The sequence below is a fragment of the Colobus angolensis genome, unplaced genomic scaffold (genome assembly GCF_000951035.1).
Source record: "Colobus angolensis palliatus isolate OR3802 unplaced genomic scaffold, Cang.pa_1.0 Scaffold107, whole genome shotgun sequence".
Classification (NCBI taxonomy): Eukaryota; Metazoa; Chordata; class Mammalia; order Primates; family Cercopithecidae; genus Colobus; species Colobus angolensis.
Genome location: NW_012111697.1, coordinates 3,045,015 through 3,065,519, shown reverse-complemented (window position 1 = coordinate 3,065,519; position 20,505 = coordinate 3,045,015). Strand labels below are relative to the sequence as shown.

General features: G+C 52.3%; 3 protein-coding genes across 4 annotated transcripts in view; all 3 read right to left on the bottom strand.

Annotated features, from left to right (window-relative positions):
* FXYD5 (FXYD domain containing ion transport regulator 5) overlaps nt 1-9,070 on the bottom strand; it is a 15,938-nt gene extending 6,868 nt beyond the window's left edge. The window contains exons 1-5 of the mRNA XM_011947810.1: nt 8,935-9,070; nt 8,148-8,208; nt 6,235-6,315; nt 5,336-5,392; nt 2,589-2,705 (exon numbers count right to left, since the gene is read on the bottom strand). Coding sequence (XP_011803200.1) covers nt 2,589-2,705; nt 5,336-5,392; nt 6,235-6,315; nt 8,148-8,208; nt 8,935-9,060 — 442 coding nt within the window. The 5' untranslated portion in view covers nt 9,061-9,070. The remainder of the gene's footprint in view (nt 1-2,588; nt 2,706-5,335; nt 5,393-6,234; nt 6,316-8,147; nt 8,209-8,934) is intronic.
* Nucleotides 9,071-9,442: 372 nt separating this feature from the next.
* On the bottom strand, nt 9,443-20,502 carry FXYD7 (FXYD domain containing ion transport regulator 7). Of its 2 annotated transcripts, none has more exons than XM_011947739.1 (6): nt 20,372-20,502; nt 15,287-15,316; nt 12,387-12,461; nt 12,231-12,273; nt 12,040-12,080; nt 9,443-9,846 (listed from the first exon to the last, which is right to left on the bottom strand). In XM_011947739.1, the coding sequence occupies exons 1-6, from the start codon at nt 20,400-20,402 to the stop codon at nt 9,824-9,826; spliced, it is 243 nt and encodes an 80-aa protein (XP_011803129.1). In that variant the 5' UTR covers nt 20,403-20,502; the 3' UTR covers nt 9,443-9,823. The 2 variants fall into 2 exon arrangements, with proteins under 2 accessions (XP_011803129.1, XP_011803138.1); XM_011947748.1 differs by having other exon boundaries at nt 12,240-12,273; nt 20,372-20,480.
* The window catches only part of FXYD1 (FXYD domain containing ion transport regulator 1), a 4,688-nt gene continuing 4,556 nt past the window's right edge, over nt 20,374-20,505 (bottom strand). Inside the window, exon 9 of the transcript XR_001002401.1 lies at nt 20,374-20,459. The gene's annotated coding sequence lies outside the window, so the exon portion shown is untranslated. The remainder of the gene's footprint in view (nt 20,460-20,505) is intronic.

The following is a 20,505-nucleotide window of genomic DNA, read 5'->3' as shown; positions in this document are numbered from 1 at the left end:
GAGAAGTGCCACCACACCACATCTGAGGCCTCAACAAGAAGCCAGCAGGCAGAGAAGCTCCCTCATGAAACCCAAGTTCCCTGGAACTACCTCGGTGCCTCACACCCTAAATAGGAACTGGCAGCCAAGGATTACAAGATATTCAGGGGAATGCATTGCCCAGAGGAAGGCATAAGCCAGATCAACGGCAGAGACCACAGGAATGCAAAGGACAGCCATACTGGTGTGCAGTGCTCATGCACCCTGGGGCAAGATAGTCTAGACTCAAATTCTGGTTCTGCCACTCTTGGCTGTATTGCCTAAGGCAAGCTGAGTAACTTTTCTGGGCCTCAGTTCCCTTTCCTGTAAAATGGGAGTAATGACAGTTCCCACCACACAGGATGATCACAAGCATTGAATGACTGAATATACAAAAGTTTAGCACAGTGCCCAGCATGAATAAGCTCTCAGCAAAAGTCAGCCCTTGCTGTTAATGTTTGCTCAGCACTCCTTCCTCCTTCTGGAATAGCTCCCCCTTTCTTTGTGGGAGGACATTGCCCTCCCTTCCCCAGTTATAACCCAGGCTACAAAAGGAAGCATGTGACCTTCCCTGAGACCTTTGAAATCCCAAGTAGGGATACTGAGTGACAGCTAGGTACTATAGACTGAATTCTATCCGCCCCACCGAATTCCGTATGTGATGGTATTTGGAGCGAGGGCTTTTGGGAGGTAATTAGGGTTAGATAGGATCATGAGGGTGGGGCCCTAATGATGGGATTAGTGCCCTTATAAGAAGACACCAGAGAGCTTGCTTTCAAGCTGACAAGCCCACCCACACATGGAGAGGACATGGTGAAGACAGAGCAAGAGAATGGTTGTCTGTAACCCAAGGGGAGCCCTCGCCAGAAACCAACACTGCTGGCACCTCGATCATGGACTTCCCATCTCCAGAACCGGGAGAAATGGATTCCTACTGTTTAAGTCATCCAGTCTGTGGTATTTTGTTACGGTAACCTGAGCAGATTAAAACCCTAGGTGAAGCCTGGAAGCTTTGAGCTAGGAGGCTCAAATAGGAAGGAGCCATTTCCTTCCTAGGTGGAAGAGAAGCAAAGATAGAGGAGGAAGAGAGGCCTGGGGGCTTTCATGACCAGCCTCTAAGCAACCCAGAGGCTCAGCAGTGACAGCCATTTATCCTTGATGAATTTCTGTCACATATATCGAGGAATATGGACTAATACATAGAGCAACTCAGGTCAGCAAAGACTCAGTAAATTAATGCAGAGATGTGAGAATGCCTTATCAATTGATAAGTGTGGACACAGCTGCTATCCCCCACCCCCTACAGGTGCACTTTTGTACAAAACAGAAAAGTTCCCTTGTGTAAGGCACTTTATTTCCATCTGTGGTAGGATTGTTTTAATAGATTCTGTAAGAATGAGATGCTTTACTGCTATCACTAGAAAACTGGAACAGTTATAAAGACCGACAAAGGGAATGGCATAGCCTGAGAGGGGGTATGTGGTCTTGTTTAGTGCCCAGTCTGCACAGCTGTACATGTCTCTCAGCCTGGGAGTGGCCTACATCACAATACTTTCCAGTTGGGGGGCTGCCCCTCAAATAAGGATCATCACACAGGCATTAGAGGTGATCTGTTGCCTTATCTCAGCTCAGTCTCCTTTCCTACACCTTCTGGTAATACTAACTCACTTGTCCAGAGGAAAATTCCCTCTTCCCTGACTGTTGGTCTGTGCGGTTCAGGCATGGCTGGCTGAGCCTCTTCTCTAGCCCCAGGGTGAGGCACAAGATTCAGGCCTGGCCAATGAGAATAGCTCATTTCTCAGGCTCTCATTGGTTCAGACATGAGCATGTGACTCCAGCTGGACCAATGAGAATCAATTCTAGGCCTCAGGCTAGAAATAATGGGAAAGATTTTGTTCTGCAGCCACCAGGTATGTGACCTAAAGTTAGAACTACGGGACCATCTCTGCCATCCAGAGGGGAGAAGTTAGTCAAGAATGAAGACAACAGAACCAAGAGAGGGAACAAAGCATTCATGATAGTGCTTATGCGCCTTGATCCAGCTATGCCTGAAGTTGGATACTTCTGGACTTTCCAGAACTTATATAGCCAATCAGTCTTTTGTGTGTGTGTGTGTGTGTGTGTGTGTGTGTGTGTGTGTGTGTGTGTGTGTGTGTTTAAGGTGAATTTTCTATATTTTGCAACTGAAAAGCTCCTGTTCTAACATTAAGGAGATGTACAAAAAAGAAATATCCACAGGCATATTTTATAGCACCAGCCTCCGAGGGGAACTGACGGCAAGAAAGTTCTACCAGTTAGGGAAACACTGCATACTGCATGCTGCCCCTTGGGGATCCTTTGCTGCAAATTAGCTTAATCAAGACTCTCAGAAGTCCTGCCATAAAGAAACATGGTTAACTTTAACTCAGGGTTCCCCAAATAACTTTGACCACAAGCCGAAAACATTTTTTTTAAATGTGTTAACAATTCCCCAAACAGGGGCACCGAGAAACGTACTGAGGGAAATGTTGACCTAGATAGAGAATTAAATAAAAATCATAGGCTGCTGCTCTCAGTCCCATGCTATATACCTGTTTTGGTGCTCTTGTGTGTCTCTGGATCTGTCACTAGAGGCCCATCCATTCCTGTCGGTTGCTGGGTATGGGTCTGGGTCTGGGTCTGGGTCTGGCTCTGGGGTTGTGGTGTTTCTATTCAGGTCAGAAGAGCAAGGAGGGAAGGATAAGAAAGAGTGAATTGGGGTCAGGCGCGGTGGCTCATGTCTGTATTCTCAGGACTTTGGGAGGCCGAGGCGGGCAGATTACCTGAGGTCGGGAGTTCAAGACCAGCCTAACCAACATGGAGAAACCCTGTCTCTACTAAAAATACAAAATTAGGTGGGCATGGTGGCTCATGCCTGTAATCACAGCTGCTCGGGAGGCTGAGGGAGGAGAATCGCTTGAACCCGGGAGGCGGAGGTTGCAGTGAGCCGAGATTGCACCATTGCACTCCAGCCTGGGCAACAAGAGCAAAACTCCGTCTCAGAAAAAAGCTAAGAGGCTGGCAAAACCCGAAGACGTCAATATACCAGGTGTCACTGTAGGGATGGGATGGGGGCACTCTCCTGCACACTGCTGGTGGGTGAGGAAGTGGGCACAGCCACTTGGGAGGGCAACTTTTATTTTTACTTTTATTTATTTATTTATTTTTTGAGACAGGGTCTCACTCCAGCCTGAGCTGGAGCACAGTGATGCAATCATAGCTCACCGCAGCCTTGAACTCCTGGGCTCAAGTGATTCTCCCGCCTTAGCCTCCCAGGTAGCTGGGACTACAGGCACATACCACCATGCCCACTAATCATTTTGTACTTTTTGTAGAGAATAGGTTTTGCTTTGTTGCCCAGGCTGGTCTCCAATTCCTGGGCTCAAGCGATCCACCCACCTCAGCCTCCAAAAGTGCTGGGATGTCAGGCATGAGCCACCGTGCCTGGGCGGCAGGAGGGCAAATTTTAAAACATTAAGCATTCATGTTCTTTGCCCTGTACTGTTTTTGGATAAAAGCACAGGCTCTGGTGCCAGTTTCCTGGACTTTGAATCCTGCTGCGTCCCTGACTTGCTGTGAGACCTTGAACCAGTTACTCAGCGCCTCTGTTTCCTTGTCTGTAAAATGGGGACAATGGTAATTTCTGCCTCTTAGGGTTTGCGTGAAGGTTGAATGAGTTAACATACGCAAAATATTCAGAACTATGACCAGCACATAGTCAGTACATATTCCAAGTGCGTTTCCTCAAGGAGGAAGGGACAAGGTTGCTCATTGTGGCACTGTGTGTAGACAGAAAAAGCTGGAAACGGCCAACACATGCATCAAGAAGTGTGTGACTCCATGAGCTGTGACATAGGCGCCTTGTGGAACACCAGGCAGCAGAGCAAACAAAACGAGTCTTTATGCAGTGATGTGAGAACTTCCAAACATGCGACTGCATGAAGAAGCAAAGCAAGTTGCAGAACAATCATCCGATCTCCTTAAGCTCACACAAACACAGCACACAGTCAGTGCATTTTCTCCAGGTGATAAACATGGGATATGGTATCACTGGGGACCTACCCCGATGCTAACAGTGGGGACCTCTCGGAGACAGAGGGAGAGAACAAGGATTGGGGAGGGAAGGTGACAAAGGGATTTAGTTTTGCTACAATCATTTTATTCTTTCCAGGTAGAAAGTGTTTACATACTACTGCGTCTTTAAACATCGATTGAAAAAATTGGGGAGCACTTTTTTTTTTTTTTTGAAACAGGGTCTTGCTCTGTTGCCCAGGCTGGAGTGCAATGGCAAGATCTCGGCTCACTGCAACCTCTGCCTCCGGGCTCAACTGATTCTCCCACCTCAGCCTTTTGAGTAGCTGGGACTACAGGAGCACACCAATGCACTCGGCAAATTTTTGTATTTTTCTGTAAAGATGGAGTCTCACTGTGTTGCCCAGGCTGGTCTAGAACTCCTGAGCTCAAGTGATCCATCCACTTTGGCCTCTCACAGTACTGGGATTACAGGCGTGATCCACTGTGCCTGGCCAGGAGCACTTTTTGAATTATACTCCAAGAAAACATCCAAAAATTGTTCAAAAAATTCAAAAAAGGGTTCAGAGAAAAAAGAGATGAAAGGAAGAAACAAATAGGACTGGCGGCCAGGCGCGGTGGCTCAAGCCTGTAATCCCAGCACTTTGGGAGGCCGAGACGGGTGGATCACGAGGTCAGGAGATCGAGACCATCCTGGCCTACATGGTGAAACCCCGTCTCTACTAAAAAAATACAAAAAACTAGCCAGGCGAGATGGCGGGCGCCTGTAGTCCCAGCTACTCGGGAGGCTGAGGCAGGAGAATGGCGTAAACCCGGGAGGCAGAGCTTGCAGTGAGCTGAGATCTGGCCACTGCACTCCAGCCTGGGCGACAGAGCGAGACTCCGTCTCAAAAAAAAAAAAAAAACAAAACAAAAAAAACAAATAGGACTGGCACACAGAGACTTCCTGGGGGTGTTTGCAAAGTTCTGCTCTTTGACCTGGTTGGTAGTTACATAGGGATTCAATTTAGAGTAAGTCATTACATTGTAAATTTATGGGTTTTGTATTTTTCTATATGGATGCTAATTTCACAATTTCGAAAGTGTTGTGCTTTTCTTTTTCTAAAGAATTGAATGGAGTTGGCTGGCTGCCCCACCCAAAGTAAACCAGGGCATTCAGAGCTGGGAGTAGAGACTGAAATGGGCAACCAAAGACCTAGAGTGTCAGAGAAGAGGGGAAACTGTTTGCCCTGGTCCTGTCCCCACCCCCTGCCCCTGCACTACTCACCATCAGCAGGCCTGGTTGGGGTCGGAGGGGTGGGCTGGAGTTCCATGTAGACTGCATCTGGAGTCCAGAAACAAGGGGTCAGGGAGAGAACAGGAGAGAGAAAAAGAAGTGGACAAGATCTATGGATGGAGATGCCAGAGATTCCCATAGCAACTCCATTTTAATGTAATAGAAATGGCTTAATTAATCCAGCCATTTGCTAACTGCTGAAATGTGCTACCAATATGTCCTCTTCTTTGGGACCTTACGTCCCACAGATGCCACACTACAGCTCCTTCTTCGAGATGCTGGATGCAAATTAGCTTTCTGAAGACTCTGAGAAGTGCTGCCTAAAAAAACGTGTTTAACTCAGCTTCCCAAATGCCCTTGCTCTGATAAAAAGCCCCAGAACTTCCTTTAGGGACCATCCTTCCCTGACTCTTGGTCCCCTTTATTCAGTGGGTGTGACTCCAGCCCTGGTGGAGGTTAGGCATGGAACCCAGGCCTGGCCAATCAGCTTCCTATGCCTGTGGCTACAGTGGCCAGCTCAGGGACGCGACCTGAGCCTGGCCAAAGATAATTCGGTTCTGGGACATTTGCTGGACTGGGGAAGGGAAATTCTCTTGCTGGGATTCTCAGCAGACAGGATGAGAGCCCCAGGCTTCAAGGGATCATCTTGGCCCCATGAGAGGAGACTCTTCCTGGAAATGAAGACAACACAGAGAAAACAGAACCAAGAGGTAGAGAGAGGTTCCTGATAGCATCATTTGAGCACCTAGATCAAGCCATGCCTGAAGGTCTGTACCTGGACTTTTTCATTACGTAAATCCATAAATTCCCTTGTTGGGTCCCAGTTTGGGATTTTTGCTGCTGTTATTTGCAATGACAGGATCTTGATAAACATGTCCCTCTTTCCTCACCTGGGGCTGGTGTCGGGACCTGAATGTCCATGATAGTTGGGTCTGCTGAAGAAATGGACGTGGTATACTTCAACGTCTGTCCTAGGGAATCAAAGATGAGAAGTCAGGAGGGAGCCTGATCCCCCTCCTCTCACCACCCCTGCCCTCCACTCCCTGGTGAAACCTTAGGGGTCCTGTCTGCTGGTGAAATCACTCGGCTTTGACAGTAGCAATCCATAATTCTGAAAGTGTTTTCAGCTATGCCAATGCCTGGGAACCCTTCTTCTAGGCCCCCTCCCCGCCCATCCCTGTGGGGTGGGAGAGTCAGTTTAGTCTAGTGAGCCCAGGTGCTAGGGTCAGCCCGGACCCTGGTTTCAAATCCTGCCCCAACAACTTTCTTGCTGTGTGACCTGGAACAAGTAAAGTCCTTTCTCTGAGCCTCAGCTGCTCCATCTGCAAAGCGGGCATAGTAATTGAATCTACTGCACAGGGCTATAGATAGGGTGAAATGACACAGAGCAGGGGAAGGGTCTCCCACACTGCTTACCATGTAGTCAGTGCTGGATAACTCCACTGCCCCCACCCTGGCCCTGCCTCCGTACCCTCCAGCCTGGACATCCCAGCAGCCTCCTCCCTGGACTCCCTGCTCCTGTCCCTGCCCCCACAGTCTGTTCCCACCTGCAGCCAGAGGGAGCCTGGGACCACCTGAGTCAGGTCAGGGCCTGCCTGAGTCAGAGCCCTGCCCTGGCTACACTTCACTCTACTTAAAAGCAAAGCCCTCATGTGGCCCATAAGTCCTCCTCCATCTGGTCCCATCACTTCTCTGTCCTCTCTTCATCCCACTCTGCCCCTTCTCATCCCAATCCAGCCACCCCACCTGCCTGTTATTCTTAAAACACACCAGACAACACTCAGCCCCCAGACACCTGCAAGGCTCATTCCCTCATTTCTTCCAAGTATTTGTTGGTCCCAATGTCACCTCCTCAGTGAGGCCCTCCCTGACCACCCAGTTTAAACAATCCTCATTACCTGTACTTTTCTGCAAGCACATAACACCTCCTAGCATATGATATAACTTACTAATTTGTCTCTCCCCACTAGAGTGTGACCTCTTGTTTTATTCACTGCTGTTTCCCCAGTGCACAGAATATCTAGCACATAGTAGGTGCTCAATAAATATTTGTCAAATGACTGAATGAGTATATGAAAATCATTTTATGAAGGAGAAGTGAGGGTGCTTTCAGTGGGGTGTGCACTCTGGGCTCTGGGGGCAGGCAGGACAGTTGTTTTCCCAGCTCCCCCACACACTGTCCTCTGACACAGGACACTTCCCTTCGCTGAGCCTCAGTTTCCTCATCAGTAAAATGGACATGACAACAGGTGTGACTGACTGTCAGAGGCAAAGCCTAACTGAGCTAACACACACCACACACCACACCTGCCATGCAGAAAGGATGCTCAATGACCCCCCGCGGTTCCTGTCTTTCAGGAGACACTTTCCAGGCAAGGCTGAGATGTCACCAACTCGTTGGACCAACCCCAGCTCAACAGCTTTGTCTAACTGTGTAATGCCCCAGGACCCAGTGATCCTCTATTTTGGGAGCCAAGGTTTCCTGGCTGCTGAGTAGAAAACTGACACCAATCTCCCCGCCAAATCAAACTCAGTGAGTTCTTCTTGGAGGTGAAATTGGAGGATGCTCAGCGGGACAGGCCCTGGCCAGACTCACTGGAAGCAGCCACCCGGGTTTGAGGTGTCCAAAGAGGGTGTAACGTCGCCCCGCCATAGGGATCCCCACTTCCTGGTGCCGGCTCAGCAGGAGGGTGACAGGGCGGGACAGAACGTTCACACGCGCCAGCCACCCACCCTGCAGCACATGTAGGGCTGGCCTGGCTGGGGGCTCTGGGGCAGGGTGGAGGCCAGAGACGGGTCTTACCTCTGGTGGGGAGAATCAGGCCAACGATGGTGAGAAGACACAGGCGACCAAAGGGCGACATCTGTGGGACCAGGCGATGCTGGGGTCAGCCACGATGTCAGCGAGGCCGGCCTCTGGCAGCCCCCGGGGATCCTGCAGCCCCTTCCCTGCCCTGAGCAAACACCTCTGGCTTCCAGGACCCCCTGCCAGGGCAGACGGCTAGCCTCAGGGGAAAGGGGAGGGGGATATCAGTCACCCTGCTTCCTTCCCCTGCAGGTCCCCAAAGAAAACAAGAAGCAACAGATAAATGGATCTCCCAGCAGCTGCAAGGGCCAGCAGGCACTCCTGAAGCAGAGAAGCACCTCCCTGCGCCTTCCGCCAGGCGCCTATCCCTCACTGGGACTGACGCAAGGAGGGGACTGGGGCAGAGGAGTAGATAGGAGGCCTCTTCCCTCCCCCAGGGGCCCAGAGCCCAGGAGTCGGCAAGGAGGGGAAGGAGGAAGAGTGAGTAACGCCTCCTGCGCTCAGAGGAAAAAGTGAGTTGGTGTCAGGGGCTGCCTTGCAGGGATGGCGCGCTAGGGAGATCTGAGAGGCACTGGTCCGAGGGGGGTGGCAGACAGCTGGGGAGACTGAGGCAGGCGGGCAGGAGCGAGGCAGAGCGGCCCACTGTAGCCCAGGAGAGGAGACAGAGAGATGTGGGCGTGGATGGGGGACAGAGAGGGGCGGAAGGGGTCAAACCCCTACCCACCTGAGCCCGGCCTGTGGGCAGAGGGGCGGCGGATGGAGGTGGCGCGCGAGAGGCACTTACGTTGGAGCTGGGGGTCCTGAGCCGGCAGCCTAGTGGGGAGAGGGACGCGGCGGTGGCTGCTGCGTCCAGGCGGAGGGTGTGGCCAGGGGAGCGCGAGCGGGCGGGGACCCAGACGGGCTCAGTCATTTCCTCTTGGGTTTCCTGGCTTCAGAGCCCGGGGTGGGAGCAGGAGGGGGAGCCGCTGAGGGCAACGGGGGGCAGGGGTGAGGGCACAGTGGTGGGGGAGGGTGGGGACGGGGATGGGGCCGGCAGGTCTAGGGTAAGTGGACGCCTCTGAGAAAGCAGGGGGAGAAGGGGAGGGGTCTATTCTGGGGTCCCTGGAGGAAGGGAAAGGACAAATCCGAAGGTGTTGAGGAAGAAGGGATTGGAGGGGGGCAACTCGGGGCACTGGGAGAGGAGAAGGAAGAGGGGGCAACGCCGGGCACGCAGGGGAGAGCTACCCCAGGTTCAGTTCTGCACCGCTACCCACACCATGCCCCACAGATGAGAACACACAGACAGAACAGGAGAAAAAACCAAATGCACATTTATTAAGCTCAAGACATGGACACTGAGGGGCCAGGGGGACGGATCTTCGAGGCTGAGACAAGGAGGTGCAGGGGGACCGTACACAGGGATGCTTGCGGGGCTGGGCCGGGATGGACTCCCGGATCCCAGGAGCTGGAGGCCTGAGGCCCCGGGTCTGGGGTGCAGACGGGCTCTTTGGGGGATCATCATTGCCAAGGCCTGGGGAGGGACAGCAGGGTGCAGCGGCTCCAGCCTTGGGGTGGGTGGGGCGGCTCATTCCGGGGAGCACTCCCGGCGCGCGGCTGGGTCCCCACCGCCTCCACCCGGTCCTCAGGCTCCCGCGCTCAGACAGGGTCGGCAGCGGAGGTTCCTCGGGCAGGTGTTACACGCCGCCGCCACCAGGGGCTGGGGAGAGAGGGGGGTGCCTGAGCCACCAGAGAGGTGGAAACTGTTTCCCTCCCCACAGCTCGTTGGCTCTCCATTCCCCGGCACCATGGCAGCCAGACCCCAGGGACTGTCACCCCTGAGCTAACACTGAGGGAGCTGTCTTGCCTCCCACACTCTAATGTCTGGTTCCCTTGGGGACACCTCTGGCTGCTGTCATGGAGAGAAACACCTGCCACGGGGCTGGCGGCCCCAGACCCAACCTGGGCTTTTGGGGCTGTCCGCCTGCCAGAAAGGGAGTCTCCATCCCCCTTCCCATCCGCAATCTCCTCCTACACCCTCACTCCTTTCCTACACTCCCTGTCCTGAACATTTGGCTACAACGGGAATTCCCCCATTCCCTACCGGCTCCAGACCATCATTCACCTAGGAGAGGCCAGAAACCTGTGCAAAGTCTTCCTCTGTGCCCCAGGTGACAAGGCCAACCCCCATGCTGCCCTACGCATCCATAAGTGCCCTGTTCATGTTTTAAAACTCATTAAATAAACATGAAACAGGTCGAGCGTGGTGGCTCATGCCTGTAATCCAAGCACTTTTGAGGTCAGGAGTTTGAGACCAGCCTGGCCAACACGGTGAACCCTCATCTCTGCTAAAAATGTAAAAATTAGCCGGGTGTGGTGGTGGGCGCCTGTAGTCCCAGCTACTTGGGAGGCTGAGGCAGGAGGATCGCTTGAACCTGGGACGCAGAGGTTGCAGTGTTGTAGTAAGCTGAGATTGTGCCACTGCACCCCAGCCTGGGCAATGGAGGACAGGGCAAGACTCTGTCTCAAAAAAAAAAAAAAAAGGAACCTGAAACAAATTCCACACTAAATACCCCACAACCACTGAATAACCCATGTGCCCCTCCTGCTTTTTTGTTGTTGTTGTTATAAGAACTTTATAGGAGACACAGAAATTCTCATTTCCGGTTTTTTACAGGTCTCCGGAAAGGCTGCATTTCCACTAAAAACAGGTCAAGATATTTTTACATAATTAAAATTAACAGCCCCAAGGAGTCAGAATCTTTCATCGACATGCTTGCTTGCCTTGCATCCCTGTCGTTCTCCCTTTACACCTTCCAGGCTTACACCCATTCTCCCTCCTCCACCCTGCAGGCCGTCCTCCTCCCATCCTCCTCCCCTTCCTTCCTGGGCTCCTCCTTCCCACATTCTCCCCGAACACCTCCATCCTCTCCACTCTACCCCCTCCTGTGCTTCCCAGCTTTCTTCTCCATCCTCACACTCCCTGCATCCCATATGTTCTTTTCCAATGTGAATTCTAAAATCTGCATTCTATTCATCTCTCTTTTTGTTATTTTGATGCAACTATTCAGAAACCTTCCCTCCCTCCCTCTGCCCCTTTTCCTTGGCTATTTCATCCTGGATCTGCCCGGCTGAACGATCAAGTCTGGAAAGCCTCTCCTCGTCTTCCTCAGTGCTCCCTGTCTCTTCCTCCTGACTGACAGAGCTCCTCCCACATGGGGCCCTTCTCTTCACAGGCCTGCAGTTTCCTCTCCTGGGAAATCAGCATGTCCTGGCTTTTACAGGCTTGAGCATTTGTTTCTGGGAATCTCCGTGGACTCTGGGACATGTCACATCTCACTGCCTCCCCACGGTTTAGCATTATCTTTCTTTTCCCTCCCTCTCTTCCTCCCTCCTTTCCTTCCTTCCTCCCTTCCTTCCTCCTTTCCTTCCTCCCTCCCTCCCTCCCTTCTTTCCTTCCTTCCTTTCTCTTTTTTTCTTTTTTTTTTTTTTTTTGACAGAGTCTCACTCTGTCACCCAGGCTGGAATGGAGTGGTACGATCTCAACTCACTGAAACCTCTGCCTCCCAGGTTCAGGTGATTCTCCTGCCTCAGTCTCCTGAGTAGCTGGGATTACAGGTGCACACCACCATGCCCAGCTAATTTTTGTATTTTTAGTAGAGACGGGGTTTCACCATGTTGGCCAGGCTGGTCTCAATCTCCTGACTTCAGGTGATCTGCCCACCTCGGCCTCCCAAAGTACTGGAATTACAGGCGTAAGCCACTGCACCCAGCCAGGTTTAGCATCTTTCATCTGCGGCATTTCCTCCGCTTCCTAGGGAATTGTCCTGTGATATCTGCGGGCAGCCCCCCTGCCCAGTCCATCCACAAGACTTCCCAAAACCCTCCCAGAACCACAGTTTCTCACCCTCACCTGAAGAGGGAAGCTCGGACTTACAGGATTTGCAGGTTGGGCTGTGGAGGCAGAAATGAGAGAGAAAAGTAGAAAGAGATTCAGTAACCATAGGCTTTGCAGAACACACATGGCAGGCCCAGCGGATCCTGCCTGTCTGCTAGGGAGGTACCCCGAGGCCCCCTCCCACTCTCTGCCCACTGCTGCCAGACCTCTCAGACCTGGAGTCCGCCTTCCTGCACTTCACCTTCTTGCCTGTTGGGAGAGAGAGAGACGGAACAAGAAGACAGGACATAGGGCGTAGGATATGCATGAAAGCCAGCAGAGGAACCGGAGGCCCAGGCAGCCCAGGGACGGGTCACACTTACTGATGACGATGAGGATACCCAGCAGGAACAAGATGGTTGCCAGAGTCATGCCCACAGTCTGCACCGTGTTGTAGTCTGGGGAAGATAACGGAGGACATCGAGGCAGGGACAGCACCTGGGCTCCTCCCTGGCTGTGTTGCCCAACCACGGGCCCAGAATCGCCCAGGGATGCTGTGGGCCATTCTGGACACTCCTTCAGGGGGCTGATGTGAGGATGTAGGGCGTGGGCTTGGGCACCATTAGCTCCCCTTGCCCTCTGTATCCTCTACTTTCCTCCCCTGCTCTCTCCCGCTGCACTTTCCACCCTGGATATATACACAATACTCTCCCTCTACCATCTCCTCCCTGGCCCTGGTTCTGTCCACTATTGTCACCCATCTGGCCTCTGCAGCAGCCTTCTCTAGGGTCTTGCTGGCCTGCCTGCACTCCCACCTCTGGTAGCCACAAGGACCCATCAACATTTGAGTCAGATCTGGGTTCTCCTCTGCTCGGAGCCCTCCTCATCCCATTGCCCTCAAGGTAGAAACCAGAGTCCTCACGACGGCCCTCAAAGTCCCGTATGATCCAGTCCCTTTCCTTCTTGGACCTCACCCCACCTCACTCTCCCCATCAATCCTACTCCAGCCACAGTGGCCTCCTCACTCTTCCTGGGGTATATCCGGCCTAATCCTATCCCAGGGCTGTCCTATCCTATCCTATGACTGGCTGTTCCTGCAGCCTGAAAGCTCTTCCCCCAGATATCCACATGGCTCCTTCCCTCACCAATGTCTGGGCTTTATTTCACTGTGAGAAAAACCTCTGGCTGTCCTATTCAGAATTTTCCATCCTCTCCTCCACACTTTCCAATCTCATTCCCTTCTTGACTTCATAGGAATTATTCTTACCTAATATTCTTGCCTAATAATATTCTTGTCTTTTTTTTTTTTTTTAAGAGACGTGGTGTCACTCTGTCACCCAGGCTGGGGTGCAGTGGTGCAATTATGGCTCACTGCAGCCTCCACTTCTTGGGCTCCAAGAGATCCTCCCTGCTCAGCCTCCCAAGTAGCTGAGACTACAGGCACACACCACCCTGCCCAGCTAATTTTTAAATTTTTTTTTTGTAGAGCTGGGCACAGTGGCTTATGCCTGTAATCCCAGCATTTTGGGAGGCCAAGGCAAGCAGATCACTTGAGGTCAGGAGTCCAAGACCAGCCTAGCCAACACGGTGAAATCCTGTCTCTACTAAAAATATGAAAATTGGCCGGGCACGGTGGCTCAAGCCTGTACTCCCAGCACTTTGGGAGGCCGAGACGGGCGGATCACGAGGTCAGGAGATCGAGACCATCCTGGCTAACACAGTGAAACCCCGTCTCTACTAAAAAATACAAAAAAACTAGCCGGGCGAGGTGGCGGGCGCCTGTAGTCCCAGCTACTCGGGAGGCTGAGGCAGGAGAATGGTGTAAGCCCGGGAGGCGGGGCTTGCAGTGAGCTGAGATCTGGCCACTGCACTCCAGCCTGGGTGACAGAGCAAGACTCCGTCTCAAAAAAAAATGAAAATTAGCCAGGTGTGGTGGTGTGGGCCTGTAGTTCCACCTACTCGGGAGGCTGAGACAGGAGAATCACTTGAACCTGGAAGGCGGGAGTTGCAGTGAGCCGAGATTGTGCTATTGCACTCCAGCCTGAGCCACAGAGTGAGACTCTATCTCAAAAAAAAAAAAAAAAAAATCACAATCATAGTTCATTGCAGCTTCAAACTCCTGGACTTGAGCGATCCTCCTGCCTTGGCCTCCCAAAGCACTAGGATTACAGTCACGAGCCACCGTACCTGGCCAATTAATATTCTTGTTTAATATATAATTTTCATATTTTGTTTTCTTGAGTATCTCTTTTCCATTGAGTGGAAGGTCAGGAGGAGGGCAGGAATTCTTGCATTCTTGAATTCTTGTCTGTGTGGTTCGTTGCAGTGTGTCCAGCTGCTTGGAACATTGCCAGGCATAGAGCCTGTGCCTGCTAAGTATTTGTTGAGATATGAATTTATGGAGCACTCACTCTGTACCAGTAGTGGTCCAGGCCTCTACCCTCAAGGAGATGACTTTCGTATTCTGATAAAGCATTAAAGAAACAACCCCTCCAAAACAAGTCATGCGACTCCAGCTGGGCATGGTGTGGCTCTTCCTTGCCAAGGAGTCAGGAGGGCCTATCCCAGCAGAGTAGTCTATGTTTGATCTGAGGCTTGAATAAGGAGGAGCCTTAGCCAGCCGTGTACAAAGCTAGAGGAGAAGCATTCCTGCAGAATCATGGCATATGCAAAGGCCCTGAGATGGGAGATAAATTGACACCTAGGGAAAAAGTATGAATGAGCAAAGGGGTGGGGTGGGGGCAATAAGAGGATGTTCAGAGGGGAAACTGGAGCCAGATCTACCAGGCCTGGGGTAACTTTGTTGAGCTTCAATGCCATGGAGGAGATTTAATGGCACCGGCCAGGTATCTTTCCCACAGTCCTCGTAGGTGGGAACTATTACCGTCCCTTGTTTACAGAAGGGCTCAGAGGGGGCAAAGTCGCTTGCCCAAGGCCATACAGCTAGTGAGTGGATAAGGCAGGATTCAAATCCAGGCAGCCTGGCCTCAGAGTCATTGCTTCTAAGATTTTCCTTCATCTGCTTCTCTGACGACACAAAGGCACCAGCCCAGATCCCAGTGAGACCTGAAGGGGGCTCCGAGAGGGTGTGAGGCACCCCCACTCCCCCATCTGGTTCTGCCCTCCATGAACCCAGCTGATGTGAACCACACCCATATATATGATCCCGTGGCCAGTGGCCCAGCACATATCGTGTAGCCATAGCTGAAGCCATGTCCGGAGCGATCTGGGAACACCTGCAGCCACTCCCCAGTCCAGTCCCATCCCCAAATCCAACACTCACCGTAGTAAAATGGGTCAGGTTCCTCAGGAGCTGAGGGGAAGAAGCAGAGAAAAAGAGAAAGAAAAAAAAAAAAAAACTTAACAGTGGATTTCTTAATATTTTTGAGGATCCAGATAGAGGGCCCAATAATTTCTTTGTGGAAGTCAGATAGAGACTCCTTGGTTTGGATGATGTGGCTTCATGGCAGGCCGCAAGGCTGGAAGAGCATAGGCCAGGCTGGATTCCAGCCCCTACTCACTCCATCAGTCAGCACCATCCTCTATGCAGTGTACAATCTACCCAAACTACATGGCAGTCCTGGTTCCGGACCCCTATGGAGGTCTGATGCAAGCTATGGACTCCTTCCCTGGAAAACACAGACACACTCCCTCTTGCACGTGATGTCACAAGGTTAAACAGACCCCATTTCCACTGGTGGTCCAATGAATGTCTCAGCTTCCCCTAAACACTCCCTAAAACTTCTCAGTCACCTGAGGGCTTCCACAGGCACCTGCTGCTACTGCTGTCATCCACTCACTCCTGACACTCCATCGTGCTGATTCATACTCCTCCTCTCGTCTCCTCTCTCCTCTCCTCTCCTCTCCTCTCCTCTCCTCTCCCCTTCTCTCCCCTCCCCTCCCCTCCCCTCCCCTCTCTTTTCCTTTCCTTCTTTCAGACAGGGTCTTGCTCTGTCACCCAGGCTGGAGTGCCCTGGCACGGAGCCACCGCATCCAGCCCATTATTACTTATTTCTAAGACACCATCAAGTTTAAGATTCAAAATTGAATTTGTAATGGTTTTCCCTTTGTGTGTGTGTGTGTATGTGTAAATATGTTTGGAACTCTACCGCATGAAATGTCCCCATCTATTAGAAGACACATAATGATTTCAGAAATGTTCACATGTGGATAAAATGTGTGTGTGCCTCTAGATTCACTTTTCTCCACTTCCTGCCTTCCTGGTCCTAATCACGTTCCCCTGCAGGAGAGCTCAGAACATCCTTCCCATTCAACAAGTTCATCCCGATGGCTCTCGAATGCCTCTGACAGTTCTTATCATATTTGGCCTTTCCTAGAGCAGAATTTGGCAGCAGACTGTCTGCCACATGGGGAGAGGGTGAGGGGTGCCAGGGTGATGCCTGATGTCATGGATGTTCTTCTTCCCCCTTCCAGGCTCAGAGATGGATGGCTCCCTGGAGGTTGGGTAGGGCCATGTGACTAATTCCGGCCAAGGAACTGTGAGAAGTGCATTGTCACTTCCAGGCTGGGGCATTTAAACATTCAGGAACATTCAGGCCTCCAGGCCAAAGCTCTGTTTCACTTCTAGCCTGGTGGTCTGAATGTTCAAGATGCTGACTGTTCTAGTTTTCTTTCATGACTGGTCAACCTGTGATGCACGTATAGCCTAAGTGAGAAGTGAACCTGGTTGTCATAAAGCCCTGAGACTTTTGGTACTATTTGTTACTGCAGCATACTCTTGCTGAAACTGACTGACAGAGGTGGCCCCAAAGCAACACCTGTTTGTTACCGCAGCATACTGTAGCCGAAACTGACTGATAGAGGTGGCCCCAAAGAAAGACCATGATTCACACAATGTGTAAGTTTACCCTTCCCAGGTCTCTGTCCAGTCTTCAAAGAGGATGTCTTAGGTTGTTGCTGAGGTATCTTTAACACCTTCCAACCCTTGTTAATCTCCCCCTTTACCTAAGAGAAAACAGGCCTTGGGCTCTGAATCTTCAGCAGGCAATAAAATCTAGGCAGAATTTTGTGGCATTATTTGGTTTTCTCCTTTACTTATTGATGTAATCAGCAAGGGGTAGCCCTGACTCCATTCCAGCCTCCCTGGTAAGCATCTGACAGATATCAGTGCATTTACTCTTAATCTTCATAGCAACTCTTTCATATGGGTGCTATCTTCATCCTCATTTCCTGCCAGGGGGACACCAGACCCAGAAAAGCGAAATCACCTGCTTCAGATTGCTCTTATGCTGCCTTCAATTTAAGGCAAAAAAAAGATGAATTTTCCAGCTGGGCATGGTGATTCATGCCTGTAATCCCAGCACTTTGGGAGGCCAAGGTGGGCGGATCACGAGGTCAGGAGTTCAAGACCTGCCTGGCCAATATGGCGAAACCCCATCTGTACTAACAATACAAAAATTAGCTGGGTGTGGTGGTGCACCCCTGTAGTCCCAGCTACTTGGGAGGCTGAGGCAGAAGAATCACTTGAACCCGGGAGGCAGAGGTTGCAGTGAGCCGAGATTGTGCCACTGCACTCCAGCCTGGATGACAGAGCGAGACTCTGTCTCGAAAAAAAGAAGAAGAAGAAAATGATGAATTTTCCAGTTGTGATGGTGCTGTAAAATAAAGCTCATTGTTTTTAAAAAGCTAATCCTGGGTTGGGCATGGTGGCCCATGCCTGTAATCCTAAGCACTTTGGGTGGCCAAGGCAGGTGAATTGCTTGAGCCCAGGAGTTTGAGACCAGCCTGGGAAACATGGCAAAACCTGTCTCTACAAAAAATACAAAAATTAGCTGCGTGTAGCGGGGAGTGCCTTGTAGTCCCAGCTACTCGGGAGGTTGATGTGGGAGGATAGATTGAGCCCAGGACTTTGAGGCTGCAGTGAGCTGTGATCGCACCATTGCACTCCAGCCTGGGTGACAGAGTGAGACCCTGTCTCAAAAAATAAAAGTAAAAAAGCTAATCATTTGAAGGAAAAAAAGTTAAATAAATAGCAGTGTGAGGAATATTTGAATAAAGTGAAAATTGTGACGGTAATACTCAAAAGCGCCAAGATGGTGAAACACTGCTTCAGGGTCCCTTGTGCTCTGTGTAAGGTTCCCCACCAGAGAGTGAGTAAATTTGTTTGACTCATCGCTGCTGTTCATCCTGACATTTATGAAAGGCTCTCCAAGTTTTCTGGGATGAATGAATGAAGGAATGATTATGAGGCGGTCCTAGGCTGCAGGAGGCTGCAAAAGGTGGATTGTCTCACTAGTCTGTTTTCCACACACCTGCCCTTCCCCAAAGTTATCAGGAGCCCACTGGGTGAGCACCTGTCCCAGAATCTGGTGTTCCATGCAGGAGATCCTCCTCTGGTCCCTGCTGCCCCAGCAACCTGGGCCCCCAGGCGTGGCTGGGCTAAGGGTGGGGCCAGGAGTCAGGCAAAGGAATGTGCACTACTCCTGGCCAGCTGCCAAGGAGATATCCGGAAGGAGGTGGTTGCTATGGTAACTGGGGCATCTCGTGAGGTGAAGAAAGGTGATAGGTCCCAGCATCCCAGGTTGGGTGGGGTCCCTTGTGAGGTCCTGTGTAAGATGCAGGTTTCAATCTTGACCCTCTCCCCTCCTTTTGCACCTCCTACTGTTGCCCCTGCAGGACTGGCTTCTGGCCAAGCTGAGGGTCCATTTCAGGGACAGGGACCCAGCTGTGCTCATGCATCCCTCTTCTGTTCACCCCTAATTCTCCCGCCCGTTCTCTGGCAGGGCGGAGGGAGACAATCTCCCCTCTTCCCCCCTCGCTCCCCAACAATTCATTGATTAGTTTCCATAAGCAGTTTGCAATGCACAACATGCTTTTCTTCCCCCGGGATTTCCCGAGACCTGCGGTCCCCTCTCATGCTGTGACTGGGAAAGGGGGAGGCAGAGGAGGTGGCGTTGAGGAGTCTGTCCTCCCACCTCTGCCCGTCTGCTGCCATCGATCCTGTTAACCACCACCTCTGCAAAAAGAAGCCCTGGGCTCCCGCCAGGCCTGCTGCCTCAGCCCTGCCCCCTCTCCCTAGGGTGGTTTCCAGCCTCTGCAGCCCCCCCCCACCCCCCGCCCTGCTTCGGATTCTGCAGATATGGCTCAGTGCAGCAGCCCCCGCCTTCTGGGAAGCACGGAAGGGAGGGAATCATCCAAGTGGAATTGGGGTTCCCTTCACGGCCAGTGGCTTCTCAACACCCCTGGCCCATTCCCTGCCCTCAGTGCTGGAGACCCTAGCTGGGCACCCGCTCCCTCTTGAAGCAGTCTGTGCCTTGCTCCTCTGCAGAAGCAGGCTTAGCAATGGGGGCTATTAGGGAGCGACGGTGGAAGTGGGTGTTTAACTGGGTGCATAACTGGGTTAATGGGTGTGGAATGGAAATCAGTGTGCGGCTGGATGGGGGCAGTAGGGGCAGCTAGGTGCATACCCGGGTACACCTCTGGGATTGGAAAACACCCCTGCTGTGGGCTGGGAAGGAGGGTCCCATCACCCCATTCCCACCCATGGGGGTTCACTGCAGTGGTTTGGGCCCCACCCCACACTGCTTCCTTCTCTTTCTATTCCCCTCTCCCCATGGGTCCGTCTCTCTCCCTCCGTCTCTCTGCTTCTCTCTCCCTCCGTCTCTCTGCTTCTCTCTCCATAGCGGTCTCAATCTCGCTATCTCCCAGCTCTCATTTTTTTTTCTTTCTCTCTCTGCATCTCTGTCTACCGTTCTCTGCCTCTCGCCTCCACTGGGAATCTCTCTATCTATTTGTCATCCTGGGTCTTTGTATCTGTGACTCTGGATCTCCTGCCTCTCGGTCTCTGTCTCTTCCAGGTTCTCCCTGTCCATCTCTTGCTATATCCCTTCTTGCTGTCTCTTCCTTCAGCTCTCACTCCTTTCCTCGGAACCTGGCTGCCAAGGGTTTCAGGAAACACACACCCTAGGAGACAGCACTGGAAAGAAGAGGAACATGAACCTCCTCCCCTTCCCTTGCCCACCCCAGGGACCCTGAAATCTTCCAGAACGTCTCTGGCCGCAGACCCACCCGCTCCCACCCTGCAAGCTCATCTCTTCCCGTCTGCTACCACCACGGTGCAGGACCAGCCACCCGGTTGCCATAGCGACCTGTCCGAGCATCCCTTCTCCCGGGACTGCCACTCTCCAACCGCAGGTCTGGCACAGGGCGCCCGCCGGGGAGGGGGTGTCCCAGAGACCCGGAGGGGCGATCGGGGGGCTGCATTACAGGGGCCTCCGCCCACAGGAGGAGCAGACCTCCCTCCCCCCACTCCCTTGCCTTACCATTGCTGAAATCTCCCGACACCCTCTCTCCTAGGCTCTCAGATCCCGGAGTCCCCCCTGCAACCCCCTCCCCAGACGACGCTCACCCTTTGTGGGGGTCTGGGTCGGGGTCGCCATGCTGGGCCGGAGCAGGGGGCTGCTGGATGCTTTGGCGGCGAAGGCGCGCTGCAGCAGCTGGAAGCAGGACGGACCGATATGGGGGGGGAGCTGGGGGGAGCCC